This window comes from Bacillus rossius, chromosome 1, assembly GCF_032445375.1.
Source record: "Bacillus rossius redtenbacheri isolate Brsri chromosome 1, Brsri_v3, whole genome shotgun sequence".
NCBI classification, from domain to species: domain Eukaryota; kingdom Metazoa; phylum Arthropoda; class Insecta; order Phasmatodea; family Bacillidae; genus Bacillus; species Bacillus rossius.
The window spans coordinates 335,988,361-336,011,406 of NC_086330.1; the positions used below are offsets into that span (position 1 = coordinate 335,988,361).

Consider the following 23,046-nt stretch of genomic DNA (forward strand, 5'->3'; position numbering starts at 1 on the left):
ATGTGGAGGGAGAAGACGTGACAAGTATAGTCCGTGCCACGTATCTTGTCTACAATCTGACAGTTTCTGTAAGAAGTACCGACGGTCATTCCCTTCTGCCATTGTCCTTCCGTCAGAAGTTGTAAGCTGCCAAAAACCTTAGGTACAAGAACTGGAAAAATAATATATTAATAGGTGTGTATACATATATTCGCTGTTTCAACGACCTTTAGTTTAAACTCCACGATCATCAGCGAACTCGGGCAGATCACGCATGTTCATTGGCTTTACTGGCTCTTGTTAACTGGGATTCTTTGATTCGATACTTATATTTATTCAGGTTTTTTTAATTGGATCAGGATAAAATGTGACCCAATCATTAGAGACAGGAAACATTCGCGGATTATTTTAGATATAGGCTAAAATTGTTTTATTCTGCTTTTAGCTTACAACTCATCTGGAGGAACTCTTGAGCCAGTGAGAAACACTCAACCGAATCTGTGACGAATCACGGGCTGGCACGTTGGGACGTCTCACAAGACAGCAGCCACTGAGTGGGTTACATCTGCCAGTGTATACATACGTAAACATGTGGAGTCCATCCTAGCAGTCATTAAACACGCGAATTTTTCCTGTCCCTACCAATTACTGAAGCAGCAAGGTAAACATATTTGAATTCCAGTCTATCGTGAAACGAATCCTCAAAATTTCCAGTGATTGCTTATGAATGATAAAACCGTAATATATATATTTTTAACATTATCGATGACATTTTAATGATCAAATATATAATTTCCAACTCTCCATGTTGTTATGCTTTTTGTTTGCTGGGAACCTGGCCGTCCCAGGGCTACCCCTTCTCGCCGAACTCCCGGCCAATCACAACCCTCCGCTGACTTGCTCTTCCCCTGGTAACAGTTCAGAGTCCACGACACCCAGACCGCTGGTTCACTGAAAATGAAGTTTATATTGTACATCAAAAACCACTTAATCAGATTTGACACTAATATCAATATGAAAGAATATTACTATCTTGGAACTTATACGATTTTGGCTCCTTTCACATTGTTTGTTAACAAGTTACGCAAAGCAGGATGTAGGAAGAAGGAGGTCTAACAGCGCGTAGATGGGAGGTGGGAGGACAAGAATAAAAGAGGGGTTTTTTTTTCTCTCTCTCTTTTTTGTGAGGGGTCAGAATCAAAGGAAGATCGAACTGAAGCACGCCCAACCTATTCGGCGCGAAGATAGTCTACGAGAAAGTGTTAACCGGAGATTCAAATACCTTCTTCACAAAGCCACTCCACACCACAGCTGTGTTGGTTTACATTTGTTGTGACTCTTTTTTTTAAAAAAAAATTAGAATCTAAATGTAACATACTTTAGTTTTCAAAGTCAGTTTTTTTTTCTTTCCACGTGCGTGTTTATAGGACACACACACATACTCATCAAAGTCGATTACACAATAAGCTAAAGACCTGCAAAATTCGCGGATTCATTGACCTCTAGGATAGACTCCATAGTCCTTTAAATACTCGCGGAAATGACACCTGTTCATTGGCTACTGACGCGTGAGACGTCTCAACTAGGCTGTCCGTAATTCGACACTTTCTTGGTTTAGTTTTTTCCCATTGGCTCACAGTTCCCCGGATAAACCGTGGGCCAATCGCAGAAGCTGTACGAAGGTATAGTTGTGTTTTGATGCTAGATTAGCCTATCGCGAAATGAATCCGCGAATTTTGCATGTCTCTAACAATTACGAACGAGATGACGGAAACTCGGCCCCGTTTGGACCTGGCGCGTGGTGGAGTGGCGTAGAGACGTCCGGATCGCGCACACAGTCACGTGCTGCGCCAAACAACGGCCCCGTCCACTAAACTCTCTCGTCGGTACGGCGGTGGCGGGCGAACCCCCTGTTGGCTACGGCGTTTAATCTGTTTGACGAGAGATACGCCGCCCCCCTCACACTGTACAGTGTACACACTGCTAGACGGCGGAGGCGACGGTCGGCAAACCGGGTCACCAGACGCGCGCATGCCTCGCGGGACAGCTGCGGGATCGCAAGTCGCGTCGCGTCGCGTCTGTCGGCCTAACCCCCGTGAACGACCGTGCACAATTACCCTACCCCCTCGCAAGGCATCTGTTTGAGATGGTACCGTTAGCTCCCGGGGAATTGCGCGTCGCGAGACCGCGCAGGTTCCGGCGGGACGATTGTAATCGATTTCCATCTGTTGACGCCCCCCTTTCCTCTAATCAACCAAAAAAAAAAAAAAAGGCTTGTAAAGAATTTGTTTTGCGGTTCACACTCAAGCGAGCCTCCTACGAGATGCGGCAGAAGCGATAGGTCCTTGTCCTAAATTATATTTAATTTTTTTTATAATTCAGTGCGTATTTATGTTTCCTTTCATACATTCCAGTAGCTAAGAAATAGTTAGTAACACTACAAGAAAGATATTGTAACTTTGTACAACACATGGTTGTAATTTTGCACGTGTAAAATAAGGTTTTCGAAATGATACTGAGTTTTGGGCATAAATTTTAGGTTTTAATTGACGTTCCTTTCAAACATAATTTTTCAAACAATGTAAAAAAATATATACTATTCAAAAAATTGTGCTTATTTTCATTAACTGTGCTTATTAATGTGTGCACTGGAAAGTTATTCAAAGTCCGATTTACAAATAATTTTAACTGTTGGAGGTACTGGGACAATACAAAGCATAAATGCCCGAACCTACATAGTATTACTGCGAACACTATTGTGTAGTGATACAGCTGTTTTCATTTGAATGTAAAAAATTTCAAATATCTGTAATTTTACATGAATATTTCTATTCCATTTACAAAAAAAAATGGGTGCGTTAACTTATATACGCGCGTTCGAAGTTAAACTTACTTGGCGTAGTAAAAAAATAACTTTAATTTTGCCATGAAAATTATTAATATAAATAAAATAATTAGAGGACTGGAGTGATATTATAAATATGGATGGTAAAGTAAAATTCAATGAATTTAAAAAAATCTGTATTAAATATTAATATAAACAGGTGTATCATAATTAAATATTTATTTTAGTAAAATATTCGAAATAAAATTTAAATAGTAATGAAAATGAATAAATATGCAGAATTTTTATTTTATAATTTATCAATTTTATTTATATTTTAAAGATTAATGTAATAATTTATAATTTTATATGGAAATAATTTCACATATGGCAACATAATCTCACTTACAATAATACACATTAAATTACACTTCAAAAAATTTACAACATAATTTCTATGACAAATATTCTCAATAAATATATGTTTTTAATTTAATTGATCAGTATTCAATATAAATATAAAGATTATGATTTAAAACCATATATATAATTTTTATTCGTAGGTAGCATTTTTCATCATGCCAATTTTTGTTGTATGCTGCGCACGCACCGTAAAAATTATATTTCATCATTTTTTTCATAACGCGCCTAAATAATGATAACCTAACCTCACTTACATAAAAACACTTTAAAATACAGATGAAAAAGTTGATAAACACAATTTGTGTAGCTAACATTTAAAATAAATAAATATTTTTAGTGATATTGACCAGGTATCAGTTATCAATCACTAAAGTATAACTTTTATAAGCACACATAACAATTTTTATATTAAGGTAACTTTTTTTTGTATGTAGTCTTTTTTTTTTATCCTGTGAAATTTTCGTTGCAAGCTTCGCGCGTATCGTAAAATATTCAATCTCATCATTTTTTTTTTCATAAAACGCCTGAAAAAGTGTAACTTATAAAATTACAGCGCGTGTTGTGAATCTTCGAGCGACGAGCCAAAGAGACGTCGCAGTGTCGTGCCGACGAGCCTTACAGTAACGTAGAGGGGCGGGAACATCGCTCAGGGTTCGGCCGCTCGGAGTGACCGAGTTCCGTGTCCGGGGGGGGGGGGGGGGGGGGGGGGTGCAGCATCGGCGAAGGCGCTGAGGGTGACGATGGCACGCCTTCTCGCCTGCACGCGCCCGGCGCAGAACTGCCGCGCGGTCTTCTCGTCGTGTCGGTAACACGACTCTTTGGAACTTACAAGTCCCTGAAATTCGTCGTAGAAAATTACAGACAAATGCTACTTCTTCGCACTTTCTTTTTACAATATTTTATAGTAAATTGTTTGTTATGCTTAAATATTGTTCTTTAAAAACACAAGTTTAAGAATATTTCGCAGTAAAAATAATTTTTATTACGTGAATGGAAGGTGTAATTGACACTTAAAAGTTATTCTTCAATTGACATAGGTATTCTATAAAAATAAAAATTTAAATGTTCCATGGTTCAAAATCTTAAATCTCCGAAAGTTCTTTATCGATTACTTTGAAATTTTGACACAACATTTCATTGAAATACGCACGTGTTTTGTATACATATGTCACACCGATGACAGGTAAAAATATAGTTCAAAATATAGATAGGTAAAAACAACAGCAAAGTAAATCCTCAGTAGGCGTTTTATTATTAATAATTTGCGACGTTTCGGGAACTGAGACATGCTCTCTTCCGCCTTAATTTACATGGCGGAGTTTTTTTGCCAGCAGCATATTTTGGCTGATTTTCTAAAATGGACGAATCCTGTGCAAGGACGTTTGTCCATACATTTCTCAACGAATTACACGCGTTCATTGCTGAAAAATGAGATCACACTTTCAAGATCAAAATTTCAGATGAGCAAATGGCAAACTTAAATTTAAAAAAAAGTACAAGTAGCTTATGATGAACTAAATAAAACATAAGTTTTGTGGAGTGATGTGGTGCAGTGATGAGACACTGGACCCATATTTAAAATCCGTGAGGAGCTGGGAACGAGTGCCAGTCCAGTCATCGTGGTTATGACACTTCATGGTTTCCCAAAATAACTAGCAGATAAATGCTAGGATGCTAATTTATTCGTTTTCTTGAATTGCGATGTTGAGAGTATTCGTCTCTTAATTACCTCAATGTCGAAGAAATTTTAAGAGGGATTACGCCTCACCAATTTCAAATATTTTGATACCACTTGCACTAAAGCTTCCGTGCTATTTCTTTGTTTTTTTTTGTTTGACATGTCATGGGGCTTGTCTTTTGTATACTTGTTGAAGACAAAAAACTTGTTAACTGGTGTGATCATCATGACAGTTGTATGTGTTATTTCCTCGCGACACCTACATTACTAATAGCCTGTTAGTGAATGCGTGGTTGCAACAAGGTAATCAAGGTCTGAGATATACGAATCATGCCTCGACATGCAAAATAAAAAATTGGGATAAAAAATTCAAAATTAGACCTGTAGGAAAAAAAAAGAAAAAAATTGGTAAAAGTCCTAAATAGAGGGGCCCTGTGCCTCTTAAAGCCAACTTAAAAAAGATACGGCACTGTTTTCTTTTGTGACACGCACGCTTTCAACTGGACGGCTTCAATTACAAAGACAACTCACGGGTCCCGAGCGACGACTCGGTCTGATTGGTACCTTTCACCCGCTGTGTCATTGGACTCGAAGACATCTCGTCTTTCCGTCAGAGGGCGGGCTCGTTCCCTGGTAAACGGTGAGAGGAATAAGAAAAAATAAACACTCGCCATCCACACGCGAAGTAATTGAATTAGTCTGCCCACGTGTTCTTCGGAAGTGATCACTCTGCGTTCCGGAGGGCTCGAATAACGAAGTGATCCAAACCCTTGCTCTTTTTAATTCACGCCCATTCAGTTACGGCTTCGTTACCGAACAGGAATGCTTGATTTTAATTCCTTTTTTAAAATATTTTAAACGATCAGTGATCTCGGTGAGACGTCATTTTCGTGTTTATTCATTCTATTTTATATGTCTTTACGTCATATAGAAGAAATATATAGAACGTGCGTTATTTCAAACTTACAAACAGCTTCTTGAAAAAAAAAACAGTTCAGTCCCAACCTATTGAAATTAAATTTTAATTTATCACAAAACTTTATTCCGCAGATAGAAAATTATTTTGAACAAAACTGGTTTTAAAATACATTTTTTAACACATTTTTTTAAAAACTTCTCGGTCTAGTGTTGGGCTTTTAAATTTTTTGCAAGAGTAAAGAAAAACAATTTTCTTTCTTACTAAGCAAAAAAAAAAATTATATAAAGGTTTTTCAAGTAGTAAAGCATGACTATTTTATAAAAGAAAAAAGTCGAAAGACCTCAATTTCTGCATGATTTTCAGTTAACTGTGAAATATTGATTTCATAAAATAGCTAAAGCCATAGTTATCTAAACGAAACAAAAAAAAATGCAAAGTATCGTTAAGTGAGGCAATTACGTTCGGTTTTCAAAATAAACTGTTGGTAAGTTTCATGTGAATCTTCGCCCAGTTGAGCCTTTATTTAAGCACATTAAATCACCTTGTCCTTGAAATCGTAACGCCTCCGCTGTAGGAAAAAGGCATACAAACTAATAATTCCAGAGATACCGTTCTCAGAATGGGACACGAACTAACGACCCCGAATATAAAAGTCAGGCACGTAGAAACAGACCACCCAGTCTATCTCTGAAACTGGAACACCATTTTTTCTCGTCAATTATATACATTTTTATCTTCATAATTTGATGATTTCTGGACTGTTTGAGTGGTAATTGACATTGTACCAAACCAGATAAAATTATAAATTTCTTTAAATAATATGTTTATATGTGTTGGAAAACGATTATTATTTTAATGCATAAAAATAAACATGATTAAAGAAATGTGTATATTATGAATTTAATTTTTTTATTTTAATAATTTATTAAATATTTTACCTTGGCTGTTGTTTTTCCAGGTGTAGTGCACAAAACCCCTTAACACATTTCTTAAAACTTACTCGTTTTCCTACCGAAAATTAATTTTTGGAAACAATAAATTTCACCATTTTTTTTACAAGAAGTTATTTATTTTTATGGTTCGTAATAAAATTTACTCTTTACTTATAACGATGAAATTTTGCTCCAAAAATTATAATGTACTTTAAAGAATTAGGTGTTCCGAAACGATCTAAAATTGTCGTGGAAAAAAATCTTTATTGATCGGACCTTATTAAGTTTACATTTTTGTGGATATCTTAATGCTGGAATAGATAAAATTATTTTAAAAATGTATTTTAAAGCTCTGTGTGGTAAAATAAAATGAATTGACTGCCTATCATATGCAACTATAATTAACGTATGAACACTTTTATTTTTAAATCATTTTTCTTCCATGTACATTTTATAAAATAAATTACAATGACTTTTTAATCATATTAACTAAAACATTAAAGTGATTGAATAGCTTGTGAAATACCTTATAACATAGAAATATTACTTTTCAAACAAATCTTTGAAGTGCATCGACGAGTGTCAATGTAATGGAATTAGACATATTCAGAATGAACACAGGTTGTTTGTCAGTTAAGTTGTTTCAACTCATTTTCAGTTTTGTTGTCACGTTTTGGAAGCAAAAATTACAAGCTGTATTTGTTAATGATTCAAATTATCTACATCTTGGTAGTAAATACATCCTACTTATGATAAAAAAAGTGGAGCATGGAAACATTACATTTAAATCATTTTCAGACTTTTATCAATAGCTTTAACTTACAAAAGTTTCCTGGCCCAATTAAAATTTGACATGGTTGAAGAAGTAAATTTTACGCAATTAAAAATTTCAAATGACGCGCTACCATTTCGATAACTTTGAATGGGCGATAAAATTATATTACCGGTGATTAGGCCTCTATTGAAATCTTCTGGGCTTCTCTCAACAATGAAAATAATGTTCTGGATAATATGATTGCTTTTATTGGCTTATAAATTAAGCAGGACAAAAAAGTACAATAACGTGGAAGTAAAATGGCAATCACCAGACCCGATTTTTAAGAGAGTTAAAATATATTGTTAAAAAACTTATTTAAATCTATATTTTAAATTTTATTGGATAGGGTTTTGCATTGCTTGCAAAACAATGATTGAAAACAATATTACCTTATAACAATTTCCAAATAGGGGTTGAAGAAAAGTTCATTATCAGTATGAATTAAAGTAAAATCCTGGCATAGTTTAAACCCGAATGTTCTGGCAGCTTGTTGGAAATTACATCTTTTGAGAAAGTTGGTGTTCACGTAATTGTAAGAGCTGGGTTTATGATTGTGGAAATTATGTGAAAACATTTAGCTGCTCACCTACTTTTGAACAGATTGATGCATAGTAAATTATATATGAACATTAAGTTAGCATTTGTAAGGTGTGTGTAGGGATGCATATGTTTTACCGACATGAATATTAACAAATGTAAATAGAAGTTTTGCGTCATTTTGCAACCATTTTCTGTTAACGTATATTGTATTTCGAGGAATAGTCGCGTTACCAAGCTAATTTATACCCAAGTGATATTTCTCTCTGCATTGCAGCGGGCATCTTTAGGATCAAGGATCAACTGAGAGATTGGAAGTATTAGGCCAATGGCAGGAAATCGTTCTTCTGATTAGCTTCAAAATATGCATTCACATATAACAAATATAACTGAACATAATATTTGAATCTTATTCAGTATGTCTGTAATTACATTTGTTTTGATATCGGCACAGTATTTGTTAGATTTAAATTATTATGAAGGCCAGATACAAATAAAAGTAGTTGCAACAAGACATTTAATAATATATAATTTTATATGGTGATTTACAACTGATAACATTCCTACGATGTGAATTTTTTTTTATCAACTCATGCAAAGTCAGTTGCCACGGGTAATAAAATATTAAGTACAATTAGCAAGCTTTGTCGCAACGAGAAAATTATTCGGGTCAGCACAACCAGAGTGAATTATGGTCCCGCGTCACAGAAGCTCTTGTACGTGTGCCACAGCGAGACCTGGAGAAAGCCCTTTGTTCATCTTTGTGTGTGTATTTGTACCCGTGGGGCCGGGGGGGGGGGGGGGGGCAGTGCCACCATGCCGTATCCGCCCCATCAAGTCCTGCTCGCTGGCCCCTAAAGCTACGCAGCCCGCACGACTCTGGGCTCTGGGGTTTGTTGGGGGGGGGGTTGTTTTGTTTCGGGGAAGGGGGAGGGATGCAAATGCGCGCCCCATTAGCCGTTCCATATCTGGCGGCGCTATGCGTTACGTCCCTTTACCTCCCCGCCTGCCGGCCCTTCCCATTTCCAACAACAGATCACTCTTGCGCTCTCACGATGGCTTCATGTTGCGAGAGGCATGCGGCCCGGACGAAAAGTCTCTCTCTCTCTCTCTTTCTCTCTTACTCTTTTACCTTGCTCTCCGTCCACCTTTCTCTCTTATTCTGTCTTTATCTCTCTTTAACTCCTTTTTTTTCTCTTGTTCTCCTGTTTTTTTTTCTTTTTTATCCCCGTTTTCCTCACTTTTTTTTTACGTATTCTCGCTCTCTTTCTGTCTCTTTACATTTATTTCTGTGTCATTCCCTGTCTATTTCTCTTTGTCTTTCTTTCTCAGTGGCTATCTCAATCTTCACTGCCTCCAGTTGACCTCTCCCCGACTATCTTTCCCGACACTGTGCCATACCCAAACAAACGTAATGCTGCATTCAGTCACCTTTCTAATTTACACCTTTTAGAATTCTTCTTAATTTTTTTTATTTGTTACTTACTCGTTGTAAGAAAAAACAAGGTAGTTTAAAATTTTTCCCCGATATCTGCGAAAAAAATACCCGGTTACAAATTATCCAATAAACTTGAATATTCTACGTATGCATTCGTGAACTCATTGATACTGGGGTCACTCTCTTTCATTAACGCACAAGAATTATTTAAGGGTATTACTTTCAAAAAATATTTAAATCTTCAGCGAATCCATTCTTCTTTCTTACATCGTGTTTAAAAGTGGGGAAAAGTGTCATTTCGGGACGTACACCTATCGAATACCTAAGATGCAAAAATTTTTTTTGGCAAATTCAGAGAAACATTTTGTTACTATAATACAGGAACTAGGCATTTTCAGAAATAAAAAGTACCCTATATCCTATTCCAGGACCTGAAGTAACAATAACCACATTCTATGAAAAACCGTTCCGCTGTTAAATTTTTTTATAGTACCAAACACACACACACAAACTGCAACGGCAGTCCACATGCGTAACTCTCTAGCACAGCTCACTGCCGCACCTCGAATAAAAATTCGTTTTTATGGAGACGCATAATGTATTAATTAAAAAAAAAAACGTTGCCACAGAGACGCAGATTGTATCAACAATGCAAAAACCCGGTGCCACGGAGACACAGATTTTATCAACTATGAAAAAAAAACGGAGACACAGAATGTATCAACAATGCAAATGCCATGATACAAATAAAATTTTAACAATGCAATAGCGAAATTAATATATAAATGTACATATTACCCGTAATCGCCACTTATATTACGTTGATGGTACAGTTAAACTTCGTTTATTCGAACTAACTGGGACCAAAGGCTATCCGGAAAATCGATAATCCGGATAATTCAGCAGATTTACAGTCTACTACAATAAAAAACTATGTTCTGTTACAAAATTGCATAGTATAAATGCCCTATGTTGTTTACAATTCATTAAAAATATAAAACTAACTTTTCACATCATTCCGCCACACATATTTCGTCAAAATTATTTTGTTTCAAACCCATATGACGTTTGAATGAATCATTGTCAGGAAAATTATCGTATGCTAACCGTTGTAGTGGTAGAATACAATTGTCATATTTATGTGAACATGAAATAAAATGTTTACAAATTTGATCCAGATTATCCGGAGATTCAGATCAACGAGGGCCGGATAAACGAAGTTTTACTGTATTGGGTCAAAAGTTTTCGTGAAAATGCCAATAACAATTGTACGAAGTTTCAAGTCAATCTTGTGAACGACGCGCGAACGCATAGAATACGAACATACAAACATTAATTTATATATATAAGACTAACTTATGCCCGGAACGCGTTGCAATGTCTCAATTTTTTTTTTGTAAATTTTTTGAAGTAGGTACACACATACAAAACATATCTCTCCATCTCTCTATCACTCTATATATGTCCCTCTATAAATATCACTATATTTATACAAAAATCCCTCTACAGCTCTATATCTCTCCATATATCTATATATCTCTATCCATGTCTTTCCATATAACTCTATATCTCTATATCCCTTTATGTATCTATGTTTCTATTTATATCTCACTCTATCTCTCGTATCTGTATCTCTGTACATTGATCTGTATATTTATATACATCCCTCGCTGTATCTCTCTGTATATGCTTATCTCTTTCTCTCCATACCTTTCTCTATATCTCTAGCTCTCTGAGTATATATCTTCCTATCCATATATCTATCTTTCCAGAACACATGACCAACACACATTCATTTATGTATATTTATTTACCTATCTATATTGTCATCTATCTTTTTATCTGTCACAAGTGTGATATAGTATATAAAAAATTGAGCGTATTCAAATGCAATATCGTGTCAAAATTTCGAAGCAATCGGTGAAGAACTTTCGGAGACTTTAAGATTTTAAACGAACATTTACATATTTATGAATGATAGATAGTCTAGTCGAGTCTAGCCTGGAATGAAACGAACTTGTGAAATAATCGTGGCTGTTCGCAACGCCCAGCCTAGAGAGGCAACGCACAAAGAGCCTGTGATGGTTCGGTTCGCCCGTTTCACCGGTCAGAGTGATGGCCTGCGGGGAGACCTGGGCAAATCGATAACCTGTTCACTCGCAGTCACGTTGACAGCTTGTCTGTAGTGACAGGTCGCTCGCTGTTCATGTAGCATTTACGTTTTAATTTTCTTTCGCCAGTTGTCTCTGCCCACTTTGGTGCGTCCAAACGTTCACGGCTTTCACAGTCGCTGGCTGGTCTTCACAGAAGCTGTGGTTGTCGAACCCTCTAGTGCACCTGTCTGAGCAGGTAACTGCTGTATCAAACGATTACTTAAACAATTTTTTTAGTGGATTCATTCCACTCCATGCTAGATCTTTGGTGGGTTACACATAATTGAGTAACCAAGTATTCTCGTGATTTATACGGAGATATTTGTAAAGTAAGCTCGGCTCGGCCTTTAAAAATAACGATTTAGTGAGAATAAGTTTTCATTGACAGTTTAAGTATATTAAAGATCTACTCAACATTTTCACATAATGGCCATTCAGTTCCAAGCAATTTTCGCACCTCTGCACCAGTTTTATTAAACCCATCTGTAATTTTTGCAATAATTGTTTACCCGCGTTTTATTTACGCAATCAGACTGGCTTCCTTTTCGTCAAAAAACGGTAGCTATCATTTTTGGGATCAAGTACGGATATTCCTTAATTGTTTCCGGTGATGTTTATACTAAGCGCCTGTATGTACTTAGGCTACACGCATTGCGTATTCAAAGTCTTCTATGCAGAGGAGTTAAATAAACTGGTGCAACGTTACGTAAAGTGATTAGAACTGAGTGGCGATTATGTGAAAATGTGAAGTAGATAGTAAACTAATCCTGTCAACAACATTTTTTTCTCACGATTATTTTTAATGACCAAACGTATCTTACTTTACGAATAGCCCTCGTAACTGGCTCGTAGTGGTCAAGGGCATGTCAAGAGCTCTGCTTTAAAATCCTCAATGTTCTTAAAGTCTACTTTGCTGCCCGATGGATCCGCGAAATAATCGTAGGTGTAACCATTATTTGGCATGTTTGTTTTCTGTACAAGCTATGCTGCATAGTCCTATACTTACTCAAAAATACATTGGTGTGTATTTTCGTAATTAAAAAGTTAAAAGGCATTTCGAACTATGATTGGACCATGCGGTGTTTTACTGTCCACAACTGGCTCGGAGTCATCCAGTGTGTATTTAAATAACTGGGAACCAATCACATAAATGTATTTCAGCCTACTTTTCTACCCAAAGAATACCTCAATTCTTCGTGACCCTTAAATATTGACCCTATTGAAGTTACGTTCAAATATGTTTTTCTAAATTTTTAACTCAAATATAAAATTATTTGTGTGTTTTGAGATTATAATCTGTGCTGGTCTATGTATATAACTGTTATGCTACTGTAAAACCAAAATATAATCAGCTTTACAAGGAAAAATACAAATATTTCGCATGTTTTATGGGTAACATATTAGACTTAAATACGTAACTATCTGCTAAACTTTGATGGTTTGAATGCAGGGCTCTCGACACGTCCTTGAAAACTATGAGCCAATTATAAACAAGGAAAATATGTGGTAGTTATCCAATCACGTGTACTATGCCAAAGGATGTGGCTTTTTTATCGACCGATAAGCACTCTGAAACAAAAATCTGTATATATGTAGGAGACGTTAGTCTAGCCTAAAGTTAAATGTGTCCGCGAAAAATTCCTGGATTTAGTTATTACCCATAATTTTCTTGCGTTTAATAAGCACCAAGCATGCATGATAATTGTTTTAATATGGAAAATTCTCTACTCTATGATATTTGGTTTAAAATGTATGATGAAAATGTCTTCTCTTCCATTCGTGAAATTGTACGATTTGTTTCAGCTTTTTAAGTTCACTTATATACATACATGTAAATTATACAGATTTTACATTTTATTATTTTTATTACGGTATTGGTATCCGAAATAATTGAAGTCATTTAATTAATTTAATGTTAATAGCAATATGCTAATTTTTTTATATAAATTCCTAATTTAACTGTCGTTCATATACATCAAAGTAAAGGGGTATTTTATTAATTCTCAGTTTTCTTCGCAACTACCCACTGCCTTCCACTCACGGTTGTGGTGGTAGACAGTCCTTGGTCTACCATCGATTCTAAGAGGGTTTTGTGGAAGCTGATGCGCGTCTGTTTTATTATTTTCTTATTCAGTCAGTTTGCGACCACGTTTTCCCGATAATCTCCATGACGACGGCGGTTTCATTGTTGATGCTTCCTTCGTCTCCATGGCAACGGCTATTGTTTTATTCAGGCAACCTTCGTATACTACAACAGCTATTGCATTTTTAATTCAAAGAACAATATTTTCTACTTTTTCAAAAGATTTCGCTGGAAAACAGTTGCCAAGGAATAGTTTGTAATACTACAATAAATATATTGTACCTTTGTACAACACATGTGTATGGTTATTTTGACATAAATGAAATACGTTTTTCGAGATAATACCTTTCTTACGAAAATTGGCGTATGTTTAAATTTGTGTTTCATTAAGCATATTTTTAAATCCATGGAAAAGACAATCGAATACTCAATAATTGGGTATTATTATTTTTAATTTTCTTATTAATGTGGACAGTTAATACTTGAAAGCTTTTCAGGGAACGGTTTACAAATAACTTTGACTATTAAAGGTAATTAATCAACAGCGAGCGGTTAAGAATACGAACCCAGTATTACTGCAAACACAATTTTTTTATAGTAATTCAGTTGTTTTCGTGTAAATATTCAACTTTACAAATATGTGTAATTTAACATGAATACTTCTGTTCAATTAACAGAAGAAAAAAAATTATAGCGCGTCTCATAGGGGATTTTTGAATTCGTTAAATGAGCTAGGAATGGCGTTGCACTGCTTTGAACTGAAGGTTGGCTAGCCGAACATTTTGCGGTGGTTTTTTGAATAGCCGAAATTATATAATGGCACAAGGCTCTGTGGAATTAAAAAAAAAACATCCTGTGACGTCAAAAACCTTTTCGCCATTCACTAAAACCCACTATAAATCTAAGATCATAATATATTCTTACCCGGGAAAAGCCGGATATTGGCAGCTAGGTATATTGGTTAGTTATAAGAGATCGCAGGCTTTCGCGGCCAATTGTCTGAAGATGCTTGGCTTCTGGTTTGTAGCCGCGTCCAAGGAAAATATACTATCGACGTTTCGGTCGACGCTGCAGTCGCCCTCATCAGGGTAGACTTACCTGCTTAGGTTATTACAAGTTCTCGTGCCTTATAATAATTTCGCCTGAGAGGGGAGTGTTTCCCGATTGGCTGCAGCCACAGAAGCCCAGATCCAACTGGCCAAACCAACAGTCCAACCAGATGAAATGAAGGCTGAGATTGGCCCACAGCTGCAGCCAATCGGGAATACACTCCCCGCTCAGGCAAGAATATTAAAAGGCAGGAGACCTTGTAATAACTTGAGTTGGTAACTCTATCCCAATTATGATGACTGTAACGTCGACCGAAACGTCGGTGATATATTCACGTTGGATGCTGCTACAACCCAGAAGACAAGAAACTAAGTAAAAGTGAACTTGCATGTGCTTAGTAAACTGTTGATTCCAATACTTCTTCTGGTTATCTTAGTTATAAAGAATTTTTTGTGTCATGAGTTTATTTTCAAAATTCGGTTTTTTTTTTGTTCAAGGCGTGCCAGTGGTGAACCCATGAGGAGGGGAATGTATAATGAATTAGCAATGCGATGGTTTTCTGCCTGTAGATCCCACAGCATAGCCCAGTTGATCAGTTAGTGATGTTTATTTAATGTTTATAGCTTGACTAAGTTTTATTTCAAACCTAACAGCATGATATCATGTTACTTAAATTTCGAATTAACCTTTCTTCGTGCAATAAATGTTGCAAATTTTTATCTAAGAATAATACACTAACATGAATAAAATATTCGTTTTTACATGTCCATACATAACTGAGTTTTTCATGTATGTGGGACATCAAGATTTATATTAATCGTAAGTGACATGCTCAAAGTAAAGAGTTTTACGATAAAAGATACAAACGAACAGTTTTTAAAAACTGTACACCACATGCTTTCATGCTTTTTATCAAAGCTATGATTGAAAAAATATAAGAGTCTTAACGTTCTCAAAACCATATTAAATCATTATTCATGTGAATAATTTTCACATTTGATAAACTATTCATTATGATAACATCAATTATTAATTCAAAATTATGAGAAAAATCACGAAATTATTCGCACGAAATAATTTACAAGATTATAATACAATTATTATAGTACAGGAAAAGCTTTTTGACTTACCAGGGAACAAACATTTTTAAAATAAATGATTCAGATTTAAAAATTAATTTAATCCAATACCGTTTTGAATAATTAATTGGTCTCTTACAAGAGCTCATATACGCTTCTGTGTAAAATTTATAAAAGTTTTTTCGTTAGCTTATGTATCTTCCGACGTCAAAGTCCCTCCAACCATTTTGTGTAATAGGGCTGGATAAACATTCTCGTCGAGATTACACTATATTAAAACTGCGGCATGGTTTCGCAAATGGCTTGTAATATAATTCCTTAATGGCTAGTGGTTTGTGTTTAAAATGTAACATTTTTTCACTCAATTAAATTTCGCATTAAAGCACATTTAACAAAAACGTAAATAACGCGAATTCCTATTGAAGCTTAAATGCTTAAATTATTTAATGGTGATTAGTTTTGGTGAAACATTATAAATCCCTGTAAAACACAAGCATTTCAAAGTTGGTAAAATTAATGGTATTATTCTACATAAACATTTATGTATTATAATAAAATTTATAAGTTATGTTTTTATTGTTAAAAGTATTATACGTATATGTCTTTACTCGTATTTCTGTCTCTTCCTCCATGAATACTTGCTGTTCCTCACTGCAATTATCAGCTTATGCGATTAATTCTACAATTTCATTCGATTCCACTTTGTCTTTATTTGTCACCCTTTTGTTTCTTTCTACTTTGTTTATTGCACCTTCCTCCATGATTTCACTTGTGCTGAAATTATAACACAGGAAGTAACATTCTGAGTAATTTGCCATTTCGTTTCCACTTTGGCGTAAAAATATGGCTAAAAATTCTTACGTGCTTCCTGATAATAGTATGTACTTAATGGCTCCCACATAATGGGCTACACTTTCTACGGTGAGACTATATTAGTGTATATGAGTTTGCAGTTATGCAATGCAATTCTAAAAATGAAATTATAAGACAGCTTCGCTTTAGGGTTTTTTTTTAATTTATGCTCAAAAAATATTTGTGTTCTAAATAAAATCTACTTTCATAAAATGTAATTACATGATTAAAAGGATTGTGTGGTGCTTGATATAAATCCTAAGAAGAATGTAGATGAAAGTGTAATGTGTGATGCTGGGGTCTAGGCACGAGTCAAGCCTGGGAAGTAACGCAGTCGTGTGTCCGCAGGTCGGAGAGCCAAGATGTCGAAGCCGGGCGACTCGGCCTCGCCGCCGCAGCAGCAGCAGCAGCAGCAGGCATCCCCGACGGCCTTCGACGACATCAACGACGGCCTGGTGCGGCTGCTCGAGTGCCCCGTGTGCGCCGACCCCATGACGGACAAGATCTACATGTGCCGCAACGGGCACAACGTGTGCGCGGCGTGCCGGCCGCGCCTGGGCGCCAGCTGCCCCACGTGCCGCGGCGAGCTCATGGAGACGCGCTGCCTGCTGGCCGAGACGATCGCGCGCAAGCTGCTGTACCCGTGCGACCACGGCTGCGGCTTGCGGCTGTCCCTGCGCGAGAGGCGGCGGCACGAGGAGCGCTGCCCGCTGCGCCTGCGCGAGTGCGCAAACCGCGCGCGCGGCTGCCCCCGCAGGCTGCCCCCGGACGGGAAGCGCGAGCACGAGGCGAGCTGTCCCTACCGCCGCTACGAGTGCCCGCGCGCGCCGCAGGGCTGCGACCTGGAGGTTCTGCACAAGGACCGCCGCAGGCACGACGCCAGCTGCCCCTACCGGGCGGCCAGCTGCGCGCACTGCGAGGCCTCGCTGCTGCACAAGGACAAGCAGGCGCACGAGCAGGCCTGCCCGCTGCGCCTGGTGCCCTGCGAGCACGCCGAGGCCGGCTGCAAGGAGCGCCTGGTGTTCAGAGACCGCGCCGACCACGAGGCCTCGTGCGCGCACCGCCTCTACGACTGCGTGCCCTGCCGGCCCGACGGCTGCCGCTGGCGCGGGCGGCGTAGCGCGCTCGAGAAGCACATGGCGGAGGACCACCGCATCGCCGTGTGGCGCAGCAAGTCCAACCTGGGCGTGTGGTGCGACTACGACTCGTGCACGGACCGCAAGTACGCGGGGCTGGTGTCCGTGTACGGAGAGCTGTTCTGGTACCGCCACCGCTTCGAGGCGCGCCGCGGCACCTGCTCGTGGACCGTGCAGTACGTGGGCGCGCGCGACGGCTGCGCGCGGTTCCGCTACCGGCTCGCCGTGTACGCCGACGAGAAGGCCGGGCCCAGCGTCACGTTCGACGACGTGCCCGTCGCCAGCGACCTGGACCCCGTCGACGAGGTGTTCGAGTCGCGGCACGGCGTGTGCCTCGACGCGCGCATGCTGGAGAAATACGTGGTGGACAATAGCATGCGGATCAAGTTCAAGATCAAGAAGGTCAAATGAACTTCTCGGCCCCATCTCCTCAACAATCGACAAGACTTTCTTCTTGGACAATTATTGCATGCTCATCAAATTCAAAATAAAGACGATCAAATAATATTAATTCCCTTAAATAGACTAGGCCTTCTTCAAGAAAAAAATCATAAATTAGAATCGTTTATGATAAAGAATGTAAAATTATTTATATTCAAGTGAATAGGTATTCATTATATTCCAGACTACATTTATAGAACTAAGGTCATAATGGTATTTATTTTTCGTAACCGCTTGACACGTTTCCCCTCTTATATTACATTACTGTGAGAAATAGCAAGTGGATCAATTTAAAAGTAAAGAATGTTGAATGAGTTATTTCCCCTTAAATAGACGAGACCTTCATTATGGACAACTCATGCTCATAAGGCTAGATTTTAAAAAAGGTATAATTTATCATAGGCAAACCAGTTGTGACCTCTCACATGTCTGTAGCCAATGAACTGGCATTATTTTCCCAAGTTTACAGAGGATTGTGGCGTCTTTCCTGTAGGTCATCGAAACTGCGAATTTTTTTTCAGTCCCTACCTATTTCGTTCATTTTTTTATTATGGCGTAGTGTATTTAATGGATAGAACAATAGATACAAGGGAATATAATAGTCTTTCATGTAATTTTATTTTTCAAATATGACTGATCTTAAAAGTGTTACTAGTTGTCACTTGCAAAGCAACATATGGTGTTCGTTACATACACTAACCACTATGAAAAGTAGTTTAAGAACTCTATTCGCAGAATAACAGTGACAGAAGCGTCAAAATTAATGATACTTTTAAAAAAAATTCAATTTAAAACAATTTACATGATACGAACTAAAAAAACAGTTGTTAATTATGTTGTGTTATGAAACAAGTGTTTTGTCTTCATCAGACATAAATGTTAAATCGAGGAATCGCTTGAAAGACAAACCATTGGAAACCTCCGCGATTGATTCACCGAAATCTTAACATACTTCGTGAAGTTGTATTTTAATTTGGTGTACCTATATTTGTATTCAGTGGATATTGCGTTTCGCTGGTTTGGAGTTGATCGTCTTTTTGTTCAGTGTGTATTACGAAGTTGATAAAGCAATGGCGAACAGACAAGCTGCATCTGGAAATAAAGCCGCATCTAAGAAATTCATAACATCCAACATAAATTTCCATATCTAAAAATATTCTTAACTGTCAAGATGCAGTGATGAAACCTAAGACTTTACGCGTTATTGCTGGTGACTAACAGTTGAGACGAATCAGGTAACTGACTATATAATTTATGTAGTTTGTTGCAGATATGAAAAGAACAAAGTTTGTGGAATTAGAATTCTTGCATGTAGTATTACTTCATATATTTAGTTTGACCACTATTGAAATATAATATAATTTAGTATTTTACTATCTGATTTCTTTACATACTTTTTGGTATGATATATTTGTATTTATTTTGCAAGATAAAAATGTGATTTGACGGCTTTACAAAATATGAATGTCCTTTAAACTAAAAAAAAAGCATGGTATTTTAAATCATTTACTAGCTTGTTTCAGAAAACTTTCGCTTCCAGTAATATGATTTGAATGTGATGGGGGGGGGGGGGGGGAAATTATGATGTTGGCTAATTATTATAAGTGTAAGACCACACAAGAACCATTGCCAACTAAAATATTTAACTTGCCAGTGTATTTTAGGTGACAAAGCAATATGTAACAGACCATATACGTCAGGAAATCTAAATGTGGATTTTTTATAACTTTTGATATCAATATTCGATAAATTTTATATAGTTTTACAGTTTTCGATGTAAATTATGCCTTATAAATCATTAAAAAAAAAAGTATCACAACATTTTGGTCTGAAGTTCCACGGACGAGTTACGTGTCCAATATTTGCGGCAGTGATAGTATTCGTTTTTGACCAAAGAAATCTTTTGTTGAATGAGGTGTGTTTTAATTAATTATATGGTGATTAAATAAGAGTTATAATGTTACGAAGATGTACATAAATTCCTTGTACGGTTTTGTAAACATTAAAAAGATATGAGTATTATTGTATTAAACTAATATTTTTTAGTTCCTTTCCTTGTTAATGAATCCTTATAATGTACTTTATCATTTTCATTTATGAGTATTGGCTGTATGAGATACATATTATTTGTTTGTCATACTTATTTTATTATTAATTTTTCTTTTTTTTTTTACTTTATCACGATTTTACTTCTAGAGCCTAGCTTCGAGGCTATATATATATATAAATGTGGCAAGTAATGTCAGAAGTCTTGGTCTAAAATCCTGGGATAAGCATAGATTTAAATGTCGTTTATGTAGCTAAGTTTGTGTTAATCCTCCTTATAAACACAGAGTTAAAGATCTGCGTTAGCAAGCAGCATTTAAAGAAACCAGTCTCGTAGTAATTCTAATTAAACCATGAACTCGTATACAAAGTTCCTCTATTTTTTGTTTGTTTTTTCGCCCCTTCATTGTCAACCGCGTATTGCAATTAGTCGCTTCAATTAGATATGTTCATCTTTTATCACATCCCTGCCTCCCAACTCTCTAGAGTATCTGCTTTCACGCCTTTCGGTGTCCTAGTTTCACGTCCATTTACTGCCGTTATGTGGACACAAAACTATGTTGGCCTTATCTTCAAACCAAAGCGTCTTAACTCGTAAATAAGGTTCTTTTATTGTAGTGAACTGCGCATGCGAAACGTGACCGTGAATTTATTTCATAAACATTCCTACGGCCATTGGGTTGACTACGATGTTTCATTTACGCTAAGATATTTTTGCGCGGGTAGCAAAGTGGACTTGGAGCACATATATATCTGCTTCACTCTGATATGGCTATGTACTGAATATTTTTTTTTAATAAAACAGGAATATTCATGTAAAATCACAGATATTTGTAAACGTTTACATTTACATGAGAACAACTGTGTCACTACAGAATAGTGTTCGCAGTAATACTGAGTAGTATAGAATAGGGCAAGCTGGGACTGGCGCCGGCGCGTGGTGTGTGGTGTCGGTGTCCGCCATCTTGGATTGTGACGTCACGGCGGCCATATTGGATGGTTGTAACCTTGACCTTTGACCTTGACCTTGAATTTGATCCTCAAAATGTGTCAAAATCCGCCAAAATTGGGCAAAATTTGCCCAAAATTCAAAAAATTTCAATTTCTGTAAAAAAAAATTCCGCCAAAAAATCTCAAAAAATTCCACAATTCAAAAATTCCCGTTTTCGAGAGAAAAATTCCCGTTTCGAAGGAAAATTTCCCGTTTTTAGTCCTTAAAAATCCCAGCGGCTAGAAATGTCCATATGTAGGCTTAAGCATCCATGTCTACAGCCTACGATAAGCCTCTGACGTCATCATGGATTATGACGTCACCGTTGCAATTTCAGTTACGGCCGCCATCTTTAATTTTTTTATTTATTATCCGATTTTAATGAATTTTTTTTTAAATTATAAAAATATTCATTTAATAAAATTTCAATAAATTTTTTTTAAAAATCATACATTAACGACACGGAGCTCGGAGTCCTCGGTTCAAACCCGACGAGTGCAAAAAAAATAAAAATGGCGACCGATCCTTCCCCCCGCTGTGGCTGCAGGCATACTGACTCCCACCACTTTTTTTCAAAGTATATATATCGTCAGGTAGTATGACGTCATGTCCGCCATCTTGTCCTCGTCTGCTGGAAGCCATCATCAGTGTATCGTCGGCGAGAGTGCGCTGACGCCATTTTAGTTTAATTCTTATCCGCTAGAGTGCAGTAATCATTTATTATTGCTGTGACACCCGACATCTTGTCATTTGGCCGCCATCTTGAACATCCGTAATTATTTAGCTAGAAATTCGGGAAAAATTCCAAAATTCATTAAATAAATTTGTAATCTATATACTGATTGATTAGGTCGACTAAGGTCCTTGGTACGATCTAGGACGATGCAAAAAAAAAAGGAAATATAACATCAATTTAACATAATAGTAACATGTTCGAAAATAAAAACATTGCAAGTTCTTTTACAAACATAATATTTATTACATAATTTCTATTTAACTACAGGATCACCTGCGAAGGTTAGCAATCTTACAAACATTTAGGTCCGCATAGACGTGAAATGACTAATTCTTAGCTCCAATCGGTTTATACAAGACAGAGTCCAGCCAGATCCTTTACAGACATAGTCCTCCTCTTCTTGACAGAGTTTCTGGATACCTTGTTTAACAGTTTGCTTGATATCGTTAGAACTGTAAATTACTGCAGCCGATGTCTTGAATGCACACTTCTTCACTTTGTCATCGAACGGATAAGGCTTTCCATATATACAGTCCAACCACAAGTTATATTTCAAAGGTCCGTTTGTTGCTACGTCATCAGTAAGCTGATTGATTATGTCCTGTCTGATATCATCAAGAAAATTACAAATGTCCTTTGACTCACTTAACGTACTTGGATAATAGTAGTCTTTCAATGTTCCACGAAATGCAGACTGCGCCAAGTAGAAGCCATTATCGTTCACTTGTAATGCTCCGATCACAGTCTTATGTTTATTTTCATGTTCAGATGCCACAGCAATCGGTTGCTGCACATCAGTTTTTTTACTTGTACGCTCACGAGTCACCAATCTAAACTCAGGAGTCGTAATTGCTGCAGGTAGTTCAGCAGTAGGCGCACTGACTTCACCTTTACAGTTTATCGAATGTTGGCGCAAATTATCAATTCGAGTA

The 23,046-nt window shown here is 37.1% G+C and overlaps 1 protein-coding gene across 1 annotated transcript in view; it reads left to right on the forward strand.

Moving 5' to 3' along the window:
• The window catches only part of LOC134528089 (E3 ubiquitin-protein ligase Siah1-like), a 41,154-nt gene extending 20,781 nt beyond the window's left edge, over nt 1–20,373 (forward strand). The window contains exon 2 of the mRNA XM_063361343.1: nt 17,113–20,373. Coding sequence (XP_063217413.1) covers nt 17,113–18,311 — 1,199 coding nt within the window. The 3' untranslated portion in view covers nt 18,312–20,373. The remainder of the gene's footprint in view (nt 1–17,112) is intronic.
• The last annotated feature ends 2,673 nt before the right edge of the window (nt 20,374–23,046 follow it).